Below are 14,304 nucleotides of genomic sequence, written 5' to 3'. Positions count from 1 at the left end.
CAGCAGGGCAGGGGTTAAGAGGCAGCGCCTTGTCTGGGCATCTGGGGCTTTCAGGTGGGGACGCAGCAGCCGGGTGGAATTACCTTATAAGGAGTGGAATAGGGCAAACACAGCCAGCTTCCTGCTTTGGCTTCTACCCGTTGGTCCCTGTACCAACACTGGCTAAAACCAGGGGAGGCTGTCAGAGGGGCATCCTACCTGGCAAGATGCCAATAAGGCCAGGACGTGCTTGTTTTTCAGAGGCGTTTGAAGCTGGACGAACCAGACCTTCTGGTTTCCATGGTCTGAGTTGGCATGTGTTCGTCTATGCCCACTGGCAACCCAGAGAACTAGCAGAGTATCGACCAGGAATATTAGAAGTGGTAAAAGGTCCCACGTGTTAGCGCCCTCCCGTGGGTTTCTGGTATAGCCCTGGCTTTGTGTCACGGCTGGCAGAGAGTGCTTCAAGACGCGGCCCATGGGTAATCCGATTTTGAATTTGAATTTCTAGCGCTGAAAAATGTACTAATCTTCCTTGGGTCATAGAATGTCGCCTTTCTTGAAGTCTTTCCTCTTTGGCCTCGTTTGTCCTCATTATCAGTTCCAGAGCCTTGGTTTTCACCCACGTGGGGATCTGGGGATCAGCCGGCAAGGCTGCGATTCCGTGCAGCCTCCTCCCTCCCTGTTTGGCTGTTTGTTAGCAAATGCTTGTTGTGTGGTGATGCGGTGTGCGTCTTCGTTCTGCCCACGCACGAGGTGGTAACAGGCTGCAGCTGGGGGCACACAACACGTTCCTGAAACAACTTGACAACTCTGCTCTGGGAAGGGCCCCGGCCCTGTGCCGGTCAGATCTGAGCTCAGCTCCCGGCTCTGTCACTTTCAGCCTGACCGATGACTGTGGGCAAGTTCCCCACCATTTCAGCCTCAGGTTTCTCCTTGCAGGTGGGAGTAACCATACCTGCCTCTCCTGTACGGACAGGGGGAGGTGTGAGGAGTCTGGGACCATGTGGCATTTAGCCAGGACGCAGCTGCTCGATGTGCACTGAGGGGAGATAGCAGACAAGGTGGGGCTTACGGGGGGAGGCCGAGGGGCCGGAAAGGAGAGCGCGTGCCCTCTAAGGGAGACAGCGAGAGAGGGAGGAGATGGAGCTGCAGGGAGGGCAGCAAAGCAGGATGGCGAGACGGGAGGGCTGCAGGGCAGTGGTGATCAAAAGCACGGCCCAACGCCCACGAGGTACCTGTCCTGGGCCGGCTTCTCTGCTACTGGTCAGAGGTTGACGAAGGCCAGGCTCTGGCTCACACAGAGCTCAGCCTCCCGGAGGACAGAGACTGGTGACCTGCAGATTAGAGAGCCCTGAGGAGCCCGAGCGGGGTGTGGCCTGCAGTGCTGGGGTGCTGGGATGCTCCCTCAGTGTCACCTCTCCCCACCCCGCAGGCCGTTCTGGCTGAAAAGGGGGTGGGCTGTTCCCTGCTGCCTCTGTCTCCGCCCGCCTAGCCTCATGTGTCGTCCTCCTTTCTCCCTCAAGATTCTGCAGGTCGAGGGTCCCCACCCGACCTCATCATGTCCCGACGAAGCCAGCGCCTCTCACGCTACTCCCAGGGCGATGACGACGGCGGCAGCAGCAGCAGTGGCGGGAGCTCGGTCACGGGGAGCCAGAGCACCCTGTTTAAAGACAGTCCTCTCAGGTAGGGGTGCTGTGAGCCCCACAGCCCAGTCGCCTGCACTGCCCCGCAGAGCAGGTGGCTCTTCCTGATGCGACCTTCGACCTTCTGGGGCAGAGGTCAGAAGCCATGCCCAGTCAGGGGCAGCTGCCTTCCCTCACACCTATGAGGATACCGTCCCCAGCGCCCCTCCTCCCCGCTGTAAGCTGGTGATTAGCGAACAGGAAGTGGGGGGAGAGTGGGAAGCACAGAGCAGGCCGGAAGCCTGAAACTGCAAGCCGCTGCAGGAACCCCTTCTGCTGGGGGTGGGCGTGGCAGCCCGGCCATCCTTTCCAACCACACCCACGGTCCTGCGTCTCACTGTCTCACCTCGGGGCACAGGGGAGTGAGCTGCAGCAGGTGCCCACCTCCTTGTACTGCCCCCCTTGCAGAAAAGGGGCCCAGGTTCCAGGTCCCTGTGGCTCTGGCTGGCTGGAGGAGGCCAGGTCAGGTTTGACCAGTTATCAGTGGGATTTAGAAATCACTCACCCATCAAGAAGCATGGGGACAAACTTGGGCTTTGAAGTTGGAGCTGGGCTGAGAACCGGCTCATCTCGTAACCTGCTGGTGAGATATGGGCGCAGGGCTGCCCCGCCCGCCCCGCAGGTGGTCAGCCACGGACAGAGCTGTTAGTTGCCTAGCAGTGAGGCCACCCCAGCCTCAGAGGAGGCCTGGGCTGGCTCACCTCGCTGTCCCCTGTGCCCTCTGTCCCACAGGACTTTGAAGAAGAAATCTGGCAGCATGAAGCGCCTGTCCCCAGCGCCACAGCTGGGCCCCTCTGACGGCCACACCTCCTACTACAGCGAGTCCATGGTCCGGGAGTCCTACATAGGCAGCCCCCGGGCCGCCTCCCTGGCCCGGAGCGCCCTCCTCGACAGCCACCTGCACAGCGACCCCTTCTGGAGTGAGTATCTCCCGTCCTCCTGGGGCTCTGCCTCTTTCAGTCCTCAAGGGTCACGGCGGGGTCCTCCAATTCCACTCTCCGAAGCCCCTCTCTGCCCAGGCCCAACTTTCAGAAGCTCTAAAGAGCCCTTGTTCTTCCTGCACAGATGAAGACCTGCGGGTGAGGCGGCGGAGAGGCACAGGTGGCACCGAGAGCAGCAAGGCCAACGGGCTGGCCGAGAGCAAGGTCTCCGAGGACTTCCTGGGATCCTCCTCGGGCTACTCTTCCGAGGACGACTTCATGGGTAGGGATGCTCCTTCCCCGAGCTGATGCCAGGCCACTGGGAGGGCGGGGAGCACTCTACGAGATGAGAGGACGCCACGTCCTCCAGTGCCCAGCCCTGCACCTGAACCCGGGCCTGCGGAGGCCCTTCCACCCAGCCTGGGGTCGCCACACCCACAGGTGTGCACACTCTCCGGCAGCACCACCGTGCTGTAGACCCGGTCCACCATGGGGCTGCACTCCTAGCAGGGCCCGTGGTTATGGTTACAGGTGCAGCTGGCCCTTTAGTTCTGAGCAGGGTTTGAGAGGTTGTTGGTAGGGCGAGGAAGGCGGACGAGCTCGGGTAGGAAGCAGAATGTCAGAGACCTCCCCGTGTGCTCCTTCAGCAAAGGCTTACTGGCCTGCGAGTGCCGGGCCTGTGTGGCGCCCTGGGCATGAAGGAGAATGACGGCGAAGTCAGAGCGTCCAGCTCCCGGGGCCCTGATAGGAAGGACAGACTCAGCCATTTCCTCTCCTCCTTCCCTGTAGGCTACTCGGATTCGGCCCAGCATGGTTCAGGTTCACGGCTAAGGAGCGCCGTCTCTCGGGCAGGCTCCTTTTTCTGGGCAGTGGTCACGTCTCCAGGTGGGTGCTGTCTGTCCTGCTCTCAGACACTTCCATCCTTCATGTGGCGACATCTTACCCACTGTCTGCGCCTGGCCAGCTGGCCCAGACAGAGACAACAGGCCCGTCGGGATGCTTGCTTCAGAATGGCCACTGGGAACCACGGGCCGTGGGAACACCCTCACTGGGGAGGGCAGGAGCAGGCGCGGAGCAGGAGGGTGTGGCAGAGTGGGCAGGTGGGTTAGAGGGGCTGGGTCCCTGTAGGACGGGACAGAGGTGCAGTGGCAGGTCAGTGTTGGGGTGGGAGCAGGGAGGACCACAGACAGGGAGAGAGCCATGCTCTGAAGGCGGGCTTGGTGCCACTTTTTAGGCCGGCTCTTTGGACTTCTCTACTGGTGGGTTGGCACCACCTGGTACCGCCTGACGACGGCTGCCTCCCTCCTTGACGTCTTCGTTTTAACCAGGTGAGTGACAGCCAGAAAGCCCTGAGACCCGGCTGCGGCAGGGTTATAGCTGTGCTGGGCCTTTCTCTGAAGGTGCTGCCCAGCTTCCTTGGAGCCCTCAGGAGTGAGCATGGCACGGCCTCTGTAGAGCCATCTTGCCTGACAGAGGACGGACTCGGGGTTGGGATCTCGCTCCTCCCTCACAGCCCTCAGGGCAGGGTTCTAGAACATGGTTTTTATTTGTTGTTGGACATTTCTTGGACACTACTAAACGCCAGCCCAGGCCAGCTACCTCTGCCCCTCGGATAACTAGTGGCTGCACTCCAGGTTAGGCCCGTAGGATCTAGCAAGAGGGGGCTTTCCCAGAAAGTGCAGCATCCCTCTTGGACCTGGGACAGTCTAGCCCTCCAGAGTTGTCGCCGCCATGTGCAAAAGCCACGAAGACACACTGCCTGGGATGCTGCAGGTTATTCCCCCAGGCCCTGGTGGCAGGACTAGGGTTTGGGAACTGGCCCCTAGAGGGAAGAGGGCTAAACCCGGCGGTCAGGGTTCATGGCCAGGTGTGGGTGGGGCCAGCAGCGCTAACAAGGACAAGGACGGTCATGTCACCGAAACAAGGTTCCTCACTTTTTAAAAGAAAATATTGTTTGTTCAAGGAGTTACATATTTTTTCTATATTTACTTGCTTAGAGGACTTTATTTATTTATTTATTTATTTAAATCTGACCAGAGAGGGGCAGAGAAAGAGCAAGGGAGCTAGAGAGAGGGAAATTGAGAAAGCAAGCCGCCAGGACCGGGACTCGAACTGCTGTTGACCATGGGGGAGTCTAGCACCCTTAACCACCACACCACCTGCTGACCTCCACGCTATTGATTTTTAATCAGTGGAATAAAATTCACAGTCAGAATTGCCCCCATCACTGAGACCTGCACTGCAGGTCATGCTCTAAAGTATCCAGTCTGACCCCGGCATCACGGGAAGCTTGGGGGACAGAGGCCCAGAACCTCCCCCTGACGCCTCTGCCTTCCCTGTCTGACTCCGTGGCTCCAGGCGCTTCTCCTCCCTGAAGACCTTCCTCTGGTTCCTCCTGCTGCTGCTGCTCCTGACCTGCCTGACCTACGGTGAGCTCTGGGCCCACGTGGCAGGGAGGCCGCGCGCAGGAGCAGAGCCGGAGTGGGGCTGAGAAGTGCCCTGCAGAGGGCTGTGGCAGGGAGGGTGCAGGCCTGGAGCGGGCAGGGCTGCCAGGGCCCCGGGCTAGCCCCGCCCTCCCCTGGGACATGGACAACTTCTTATTTGACAGGTTTCCATGAGCTTCCCAGTTTCATCAAGTCGGGGTCACTTGTGTGGCCTCCAGCTCAAGCTCAATTTTCTGTGTTGAACCAATTTATAATTAAAGACCATCCATGTGTTAGTATATTTTAGGAGAGTTGGTTTTATAGGTTTAGCAACTATTCGACTTCTATTTCTTTTATTACTAAGAGGGTAGAGCATTTTCCCAATGTTGGCTTCCTTTCTGTGTTTCCTGTTACAAGAACAGCTTGTTCCTCTCCAGTGGAAACTGGCATCGCCCTTAAAATAATAGCGATCCTTTACGATCGCAGTCAGCCCGGCAGCACCTTCCGCGCGTTATCTCAGTCTAATCTGAGCTTCCCCATCGCCTGCCTGTGGGGTTGGTGGGCCAGGTCATGACCACATCACATGGAGATGCACGTGCACAGGGGCGTGTGACCTGTGGGGGTGGGTGAAGTGTGAGGCTGTGACCATGTCCGGCTTCTAGCCCGGAGGTGTGTGCGTCCCTCGGACCTGCTCCTGGACAGCGACTGAGTGACAGGCTCAGGGTTTTGCTGGAATAGAGACCCTCGGCCATGTGGCTTTTCTAGGTCCTTGACCCTCCTTCCCTGTCTCTCTGTCTCTGTGTCTCTCTCTCTTTCTGTCTCTCTCTCACACACACACACCCTTGGGAGTAAACTCACCCCAATCAGACAGCCCCAGGAGCAGGACGGAGTGTCAGGGCCCATGGCCACAGCGGTCCCACTCAGGCCGGAGGGTGGGGTAGATGCTAAAGCCATTTCCTCCAGGTTCAGCCATCCACAGGAAGGAGTCCTGGAGTGTGGAGAGGACTCGCTCTGAGATGGCGGTGGGGGTGGCATGGACAGGGTGCCCGTCCGAGAACAGCGGGAGCTCCAGCCCTCTTCCCGCCCACGGCAGGGCTGGGCTCCCGTGATGGGACAGGCCCTGACACGGATTAGGTTGGCTGCCTCCTCCCCCGCGGGTAACCAGCCTCCCCTGTGCGTAGGTGCCTGGTATTTCTACCCATACGGGCTGCAGACGGTCCACCCCGCTGTGGCTTCCTGGTGGGCAGCAAGGGACAGCAGGAGGCAGCAGGAGGCGTGGGACTCCAGCGCGGCCTCCCACTTCCAGGTGAGTGTCCCCAGGCCATGGGCTGGCAGGGCGCAGCCCTTCCCTCGGCCTGTCTTTGCTATTGGTGTCCTGCCTTACAAAGCGCGCAGAGGTTGTCCAGGCTGGAACACCTCTTTCCGCTGTTGGGGGTGTGATGAGGGCAGTTGCCTGCCCTTAAAAGTGGCACAAAGCTGCAAGCGCTGGTTGCCACCTGGAGAGCACGGAAAACGGACGTGGAGTCGGCATCGTCCGTGTGCTCCGCTCCTTCCCCACATCGCACAGGTCCTTTCTGAGCCCTTCCGTGATGAGGATATGGCGGTCAGTAACTCTTCCACACCAGGACACCCCTAAGATCGGGGGCCTAGCTCCTGAGTCTGCAGGTCGTCCGAGTGGCCCTGCTGGCCCGAGCAAGGACAGGCGATCTTAGGTGGGCTCCTGAGTCGTGCATGCGTGCGTGTCAGTCTGCCGGTCGGAATGTGGCCAGTGGGTCAGCCCTGGCCTGGGAGGACTGCGCTCCACGTGTGTCTGTCACCCGGCAGGCTACCGGGTTGGTCTCGTAGCTGCCAGGCAGGTCCCACAAGACAGGAGCAGGCAGCCCCTCGGAGACCTTGATTTGAGCTAGCACGAGGTCTCCTCCACCGACGTCTAGTGCCGGGGCAGATCTCAGAGACCGTCCGGGTTCAAGGAGGGAGAAAAGGTTCCACGCCTCGATGGGAGAAGCTGCGAGGCCACATGGCAGAGGGTGCGGGGCAAGAGGTGGTGGCCATTTTCATCTCTGGGAGGAAGGGACCAGGTCTAGGATGTGCCCTGAAGGAACAGTCAGTGGGGGGTAAAAGTCGACACAGAGGCCCACCGGTGGTGCAGTGGCTAAGGCAGTGTTTGAGAATCACACTGGGCGTGTGTACACGTGTGCTCGAAATCCTGAGAGGAAGATCACACCGGGTGCATGTGTGTGCACGTCCCTGGTGACCGAGAGAACGGAAAGGGATCACAGCTTGCCCGCCCTCTGGGGGGTGATTTCTCACTTCCCCGCCCCCTCTCTCTTTTTTTAAAAAAGATTTATTTATTTATTTATTTTTAATTTGACCAGAGAGAGACAGGGCACCCGGGGCTGGGGGGTGCAGGGGTTGGGGAATTAAGCTTGCAAGCCGCCAGGATGGGACTCGATCTGTGACCGGCCATGTGGGAACCTAGCACCCTTAACCACCATGCCACCTGCTGGCTCCACCTATGCCTTTTTATCTAGGACTCTTAATCATTAAAGACACTGAACGGGGGCCAGCGGGTGGCGCTTGGTTAAGGCGCGTGACGCCCACACAGCCGACTGCAGTTCAAGTCCCACATCTGACCACTTGCTCTCTCAATTTCCCTCTCACTTTCTGTTTCTGTTTCTCGCTGGTGAGCACATGTGCCCTACAACAAATTAAAAATAATTATAATAAAATGAAATAATTATTTTTTAAAAAAGATAAGAAATACAATTCTATTTCATAACCACCTTTTCTATGAAAAAGGGGAAGCAAAGCATGAACAATCTGGTTTGCCTGCGTTTGCATAACGACACTAAGGGGGCAGTTGGCTGGTGGGGAGGGGTGCTAAGGGCACTGGGTGGGTAGAGCAGAAGTCAGGAGAGGGGCAGGGAGGGGGCTCTTTGATGTTTGCTTCTTGAGTCATGCAACTGTATTGCCTTAAAAAAATGTAATTTCTGGGACCAGCAGTTAGCATCATGGCTGTGTCACTGGACTCCCATGTAGTCGACCCCGCGTTTCGTGTCCCAGACCTGGAGGCTTAAAACTCACGCCGGGCGCGTGTGCGTGCGTGCCCAAGATCCCGAGAGGAGAGAAAGCGTTGCGGCGGGGTGGCCATCCCCCTAGGAGGTGATTTCTCACTTTCTGTCTCTCTGTCTCTGTCTGTCTGGCGAGCGCATGCACCCTGTAGCAAAAACCTCTTTTTAAAAAATGTAATTTCTATAAATTAGAACCTCTGGACCACCTAGGTGGCATGGTGATTAAATCAGCTGAATCCCACCTGGCCAGCTGTGCAGTTCGAGTCCTAGACCAGGCAGCTTGAGAAATCCCGAGAGGAAAGTGGAGGAGAAGGGATGTCATGGGCAAGAAATGACCATCCCTCCCACCCCAGGGATGAGTTCTCGCTTCCTCTGTCTATGGCGAGCACACTCACCCTGCAGCAAAAAAGAGAAAAAAAAATGTGAAAAAATAAATAACATCAGAACCTTTGCACTCAGTAGTCCCTGCCCTTTGAGTGACAGTCGACTGTCCCCAGCCACTGCCCGGTGGAGCCAGCGTGGGCGGACGGGATGTTCCTGGATTCTTTTTTCTTTCTTCTTCTTTTTTTTATTTCTTCCAAGAGCAAGAGAGAAACAGCACCTCCCACAGGTCCATGACACCATGGTCCATGTGTGGCCTCTGACGATGCAGAGCACGGACACACATGTGCCCAGCGTTCTCAGGGAGGTCTCCGCGTAAACCAGGGCCTTCCCGGGGCCCAGCCGCAGGCTGGTGTTCGAGACTCTTCCCCCTCTCCTTGGGGCTGGCTCAGAGGGGCTCTCACAGAAGTGTTGATTAGCCAAGGGCACTGCTGGGTCCTCACCTCCCAGGTCTCCTTCCCTACCCTCCAGGCTGAGCAGCACATCCTGTCCCGGATGCACACCCTGGAGCGGCGCCTGGAAGCTCTCGCTGCTGAGTTCTCCTCCAACTGGCAGAAGGAGGCCATGCGGCTGGAGCGCTTGGAGCTGCGGCAGGGGGCCACTGGCCAGGGCGGTGGTGGAGGCGGAGGTGGCAGCCTGAGCCATGAGGACACGCTGACGCTCCTGGAGGGTTTGGTGAGCCGCCGTGAGGCCGCCTTGAAGGAGGACTTCCGCAGGGACACAGCCGCGCGCATCCAGGTAGGGGAGTGGAGTTGTCCCACATGGGAGCTGGGTGTCACATGTGGGCAGCCCCGTTGGAACATGTGGCTGTCGCTGTATGTCCCCTAGGGTCCGACAGCCCTGCCACTGGGCAGTCACCTTCTCTAAGCCTCAGTTTCCTCCTCTGTACAATGGGGCTGTCGTGGCTATCCTCGGTTGTGAGATGCGTGGTCTGGGCACAGTGCCTGATGGTGCGTGGGGTGCGGGATAGAGCAGTGGGAGGCCATGTGCCCCAGGGGAGCCCTGTGACAGGAAGGCCGAGAGCCGGGGCTGGAATCAGCTGGCCTGGCTCGGGCCCAGTGATACCACTTCCTGCCGTAAGTGCCCCTCGTGCACCTGTCCGGTCTTCAGTCCCGGCTTCGTGTCTGACAGGAAGAGCTGGCCACCCTAAGAGCAGAGCACCAACAGGATGCCGAAGACCTCTTCAAGAAGATTGTCCAGGCCTCCCAGGTTGGTGGGCTTGGGGGCACTCGGGACTCCGCTGTGGTCCTGATGGAGGCCAACGTCGTTCTTGGACTGAGACCCTGGGCCCCTGGGCCCTTTGGAAGGGGATGGTAGGACCTGGGGAGCGTGCTGGGACAGGAGCAGCTGCCCCTCTGGGTATGCTCTTGGGGAGTGACTGGGGACGCCTGAATGGCTGGGTGCCTTGGACACAGGATGAGGACTTTGGCCAGGACGCTAGTTGGACTTTTGCTTAGCACTTGGGCCAGGGGGTGGTTGAGCGAAGGCTCCTGCAGGGAGCAGAGCTGCTCTGGGGGCCGAGTTCTCTGAGCTGGGTGCTTCCTCTCTCTCCCTGCTCCCTGCTTCCTGTGCCAGGAGTCTGAGGCTCGTGTTCAGCAGCTGAAGGCAGAGTGGCAAAGGTAATGGGCACTTGCAGCTGGCCTAGGCCCACTCCTCCCCACTCCCACCCCTGACCCCTAGGCAGGGTGGCCCAGAGAGCATGGCGGGAGGTCAGTAGTGGCTGCTGGTGGCGGAAGGCAGGCCTTGAAGTAGGGCCTGGTGTTCGTGGGCTCGTTTATAGACCAGGTCTCCACACGGCCCCAGGCAGGCTGCCTTCTCAACCCCAGGTGTTCACACCTGTTGAAGATGTGAGAGGCTGAGGTCCAAAAGGTGAGGCCTCTGGCTTCGAGGGACCAGAATGAGCTCTGGGGTAGGCGAGCTGGCTGCCAGGCACCTGCCAGAGCCTCCAGGAGCAGGTGTCTCCCTTGGCATCCACGTGGGTGGTGGGCCCTCCTCCTTCCTCAGCACAGCCTCACTCCTCACCAAATCCCAGCTTACTCTTCTCTCTGGCACTAGGATGACCCAGGAGTCGTTCCGGGAGAACTCCATGAAGGAGCTGGGGCGGCTGGAGGGCCAGCTGGCAGGCCTGCGGCAGGAGCTGGCAGCCCTGACCCTGAAGCACAGCTCTGTGGCAGACGAAGTGGGCCTGCTGCCCCAGCAGATCCAGGCCGTGCGGGATGACGTGAGTTGGAACCACCCAGGTGCCCCGTTGAACGCCCTCTCCCCGGAGACCACTGTCCTGGGAGGCTGTGGAAAGAGCCTATGGCCTGGGGACTCATGAGACTGCCGTGCTGGACTGGCATGAGTGCTAGCAGTTGTTGACAGATCTGTCCCTCCGTCACTCCCCGTGGGGTTGCCTGAACTCCTTCCTCTGGTGGTTGCCCTCCTTCCCTGACCCTGCTACCCAAGCTCACCCCCACCCACCCTGGCCCAGTCCTAACCTGGCAGTTCCTGCTGTCCCTGTTGGCTCCCCAGAGAGATCCTTGTTGTGGTCCCCAGGTGGAGTCTCAGTTCCCTGCCTGGATTGGCCAGTTCCTCCTCCGAGGTGGGGGAACCCGCGCGGGGCTCCTTCAGAGAGAGGAGATGGAAGCTCAGCTGCAGGAGCTGGAGAGGAAGATCCTCGCCCACGTGGCAGAGATGCAGGGCCAGTCGGCCAGGGAGGCCGCGGCCAGCCTGGGGCTGACGCTGCAGAGGGAAGGCGTGATCGGGGTGACAGAGGCGGTAAGGACCAAGAGCTCCCCACCACACACACGCGTACGCACACACACACATGCACGAGTGCACACACACGCATACACACACACACACATACTGCTCTTCTCCCTGGGAGCTGCAGACCTAGATGGTCCCACACACTGCATCTCTTCAGGGTTCTAGGATATGTGACCGCAGGAGGTTCTGATGTGTGCTCTGAGGCAGTTTGGGTGGGCAGAGGCATGCCCACACCTGCCTGGGCACAGGTCGGGCCATGGTCCCTGGCTCATAGTAGTGGGCACAAGGCAGCTGTGTCTGCGTCCGTCCTGAGCGTGTGCTGGGGCCATGTTTTAGCAGGTGCACCGCATCGTGAAGCAGGCCCTGCAGCGCTACAGTGAGGACCGCATCGGGATGGTAGACTACGCCCTGGAGTCGGGAGGTGTGTGCAGTGCTTCCTCTTGGCCTTGCCCTGGGCCTGTTTCCTAAGCAAAACTCACCCAGCCTAGAATTCACTGCAAAGGCAGGTGACAGTTCAGAGAAGTCAGGACTTACCGGGCCGGAACCTTGGCAGGGACAGGTGATGTTCGCAGTAGCTCCCAGGGTCTGGGTCAGGGCTGGGACTGGCCTGGGCATCCACCGTCCATCCTCACGAGGAGATGGCAGTGGCAGTTGCTCCTCTGGCTGGAGGCCTGAGCTGGTCCTCTGGGGCCTCCTGACTGTGGGGGGTCCTCCCTCCTCCTTTCCCATCCCAGGGGCCAGCGTCATCAGCACCCGCTGCTCTGAGACCTACGAGACCAAGACAGCCCTGCTCAGCCTCTTCGGCATCCCCCTGTGGTACCATTCCCAGTCTCCCCGCGTAATCCTCCAGGTCGGTACCTGCAAGATGATGGCGGGGGCCTGAGCTCACTGGGGCCTCTCCTGTCCTGGGTCAGTGACAACTGGGCTTGGGGCCCTGCCTTGACGTGACCTTCCACCTCTCCAGCCAGATGTGCACCCAGGCAACTGCTGGGCTTTCCAGGGGCCCCAGGGCTTTGCTGTGGTCCGCCTCTCAGCCCGCATCCGCCCCACCGCTGTCACCTTAGAGCACGTGCCCAAGGCCTTGTCACCCAACAGCACCATCTCCAGTGCCCCCAAGGACTTTGCCATCTTTGTGAGTACCCGACCTGGGTGGGCGCCATCGGGGCTGCAGGAAGGTCCTAGGGCTGCTCTCCGAGGATCGGGCAGAGATAACTGGCTGGGCCGGGTGGGGCAGTGGCTTTGGAAGAGGTGGGCCCAGGGCGAGAAGTGGCACTGAAGGGCCTGTCATCTCAGGCTGTGAAGGAGGACACCGAGGCAGAGCCACAGGTGGAGCGCACAGGCTCCCTCCCGTCCCCTCAGACTCATGCCGGGTGAGGGGCCAGGTGCGGGGCTAGAGAGGGTGTGCTCCTGCCCTCCTACACACGTGCCCTCTGCCCGTCTCTCTTCCAGGGGTTTGATGAAGACCTGCAGCAGGAGGGGACACCCCTCGGCAAGTTCACCTACGAGCAGGACGGGGAGCCCATCCAGACCTTCTACTTTCAGGTACGGGGCCGTGCCGGGCGGTGTGCCCTTTACCGCCCTGCAGCAGGCATTTTCTGGGCACCAGCTTGGCCAGGCCCAGGGATTCAGACGGAGAGAGGTGCCCCTGCCGTAGGCCTTACCCTCCTCTCAACCAGAGCTGGGCATCAGATGCCATGTAGACACTGCCAGGGAGAACCTTCCTGGAGAAGCTCGTCCTGCAGGGGGCTTTATGGGCAAGAAGGTGGTGAAGGATGTCCCAGGACGAGCAGGTGTTTGAGCACGGCCAGCAGCACAGGCGGCTTAAATCTGAGTGGACATCAGATCCCCGAGCCCGGGCCTGAAAATGCGGCTTCCCCGTCTCCACCCAGGAGAGCTGATTCCGCAGGGCTGATGGCTGGTGGGACCCAGAAACCTGTATTTGAACAACCATGTGTATGGATCGAGGCAGGGGAGCCTCAGCGTGCGGAACAGGGGATGGGGCTAGCGAGGGGTGGAGAAAGGACAGTGGCAGGAAGGGGACCTCAGCCTTCAGGGCTATGTGGGCGGCACGGCTGGGTTCTACAATAGGTGACGGTGTGATGCGCGTCTCACTCAGGGCCCTGCGACTGCGTAGGTGGTGAGGCCGAGTGGGCAGGCCTGCAGCCAGGGGCTGGCCAGGGGCTGGCAGGGGGGCGAGGCCCAGCACGCACCAGGGCACCCAGCGTGCTAGGAGGAAGGCTGGAGCCAGCAGGTCCTGAGTGTCGGGGCGGGCATGAGCAGGGAGGAGGTGGCGGTGCGGTGAGAGCGACTGCCCAGTGGGGCCGGCGGCAGAGCTGGCAGCCAGTTTGGTCACCGAGGATGAGGTGCCCTCGGGATATTCCCATAGGGCTCTTGGGGGGACTAGAGTTGTCTTCAGCTGAGCATGGGAGGGTTGGGCTCGCTGAGGGACAACGTGCCTGGAGGGGGTGAGGACCCGGGGCTGTGTAGGAAGTGGCCGAGGCGGGATTTGCTGCAGATGCTGGCTCGGAAAGTGACTTTTGGAGCAGAGAGGACAGAGGCCTGGTGGGCACTGGAGGAAGAAACGATGCCCATCGATACGTGGCAGTCCTCCCTGGGGAGCGGTAGTGCTGACAGCGAGAAGGAGACTGCACGAGCCATGCCGTGAACTGTGCTGCTCCTTGGCACCGAGGCTGTTCCCACGTGGCCTGAGGGCCAGGCCTAGGGCAGGCTCACTGGGTCGGTGGCCCCCCTGGCAAGAAGGCGGAAGTCCTGGGGCTCTGGGACCCCCTGACTGGAAACCGCTCTCGAGGCACGGAACCCCAGGGAGGACAAGGGCCACCTGGCCCTAGGCCGTCTGCTCCTCTCACCTCTGTCTCAGAGGGCCCAGGCTGTTCCTAACCCCGGCTTCTCCACACAGCCCCCCACAGTGGCTGCGTACCAGGTGGTGGAGCTGCGGATCCTGACCAACTGGGGCCACCCGGAGTACACCTGCATCTACCGCTTCAGGGTGCATGGGGAGCCCCACCACTAGCCCTTCCCCTCCTGCCTGCTGCCAGCCTCAGGAGGGAGGCCACCCCCTCAGCACACGCCCATG

At 60.1% G+C, this 14,304-nt stretch overlaps 1 protein-coding gene across 3 annotated transcripts in view; it reads left to right on the top strand.

Moving 5' to 3' along the window:
* SUN2 (Sad1 and UNC84 domain containing 2) overlaps positions 1–14,298 on the top strand; it is a 16,463-nt gene extending 2,165 nt beyond the window's left edge. The window contains exons 1-18 of one of the 3 annotated variants that reach the window (XM_027774528.1): positions 439–461; positions 1,506–1,665; positions 2,397–2,584; positions 2,730–2,867; positions 3,374–3,469; positions 3,819–3,912; positions 4,943–5,013; positions 6,189–6,313; positions 8,931–9,197; positions 9,591–9,668; positions 10,035–10,078; positions 10,515–10,680; positions 10,998–11,219; positions 11,547–11,631; positions 11,945–12,060; positions 12,175–12,342; positions 12,660–12,752; positions 14,128–14,298. In XM_027774528.1, the coding sequence (XP_027630329.1) occupies positions 458–461; positions 1,506–1,665; positions 2,397–2,584; positions 2,730–2,867; positions 3,374–3,469; positions 3,819–3,912; positions 4,943–5,013; positions 6,189–6,313; positions 8,931–9,197; positions 9,591–9,668; positions 10,035–10,078; positions 10,515–10,680; positions 10,998–11,219; positions 11,547–11,631; positions 11,945–12,060; positions 12,175–12,342; positions 12,660–12,752; positions 14,128–14,241 (2,229 nt within the window). In that variant the 5' untranslated portion in view covers positions 439–457 and the 3' untranslated portion in view covers positions 14,242–14,298. Of the gene's footprint in view, positions 1–438; positions 462–921; positions 1,044–1,505; positions 1,666–2,396; positions 2,585–2,729; positions 2,868–3,373; positions 3,470–3,818; positions 3,913–4,942; positions 5,014–6,188; positions 6,314–8,930; positions 9,198–9,590; positions 9,669–10,034; positions 10,079–10,514; positions 10,681–10,997; positions 11,220–11,546; positions 11,632–11,944; positions 12,061–12,174; positions 12,343–12,659; positions 12,753–14,127 lie in introns of those variants that run through there. The other 2 variants (XM_006155370.3, XM_006155369.3) reach the window with 2 other exon arrangements.
* Positions 14,299–14,304: the final 6 nt, after the last annotated feature.

The sequence above is a fragment of the Tupaia chinensis genome, unplaced genomic scaffold (assembly GCF_000334495.1).
Source record: "Tupaia chinensis unplaced genomic scaffold, TupChi_1.0 Scaffold000450_1, whole genome shotgun sequence".
Lineage (NCBI taxonomy): Eukaryota > Metazoa > Chordata > Mammalia > Scandentia > Tupaiidae > Tupaia > Tupaia belangeri.
The sequence above is the reverse complement of the archived record's forward strand: the minus strand, read 5'-3'. Positions and strand labels throughout refer to the sequence as shown.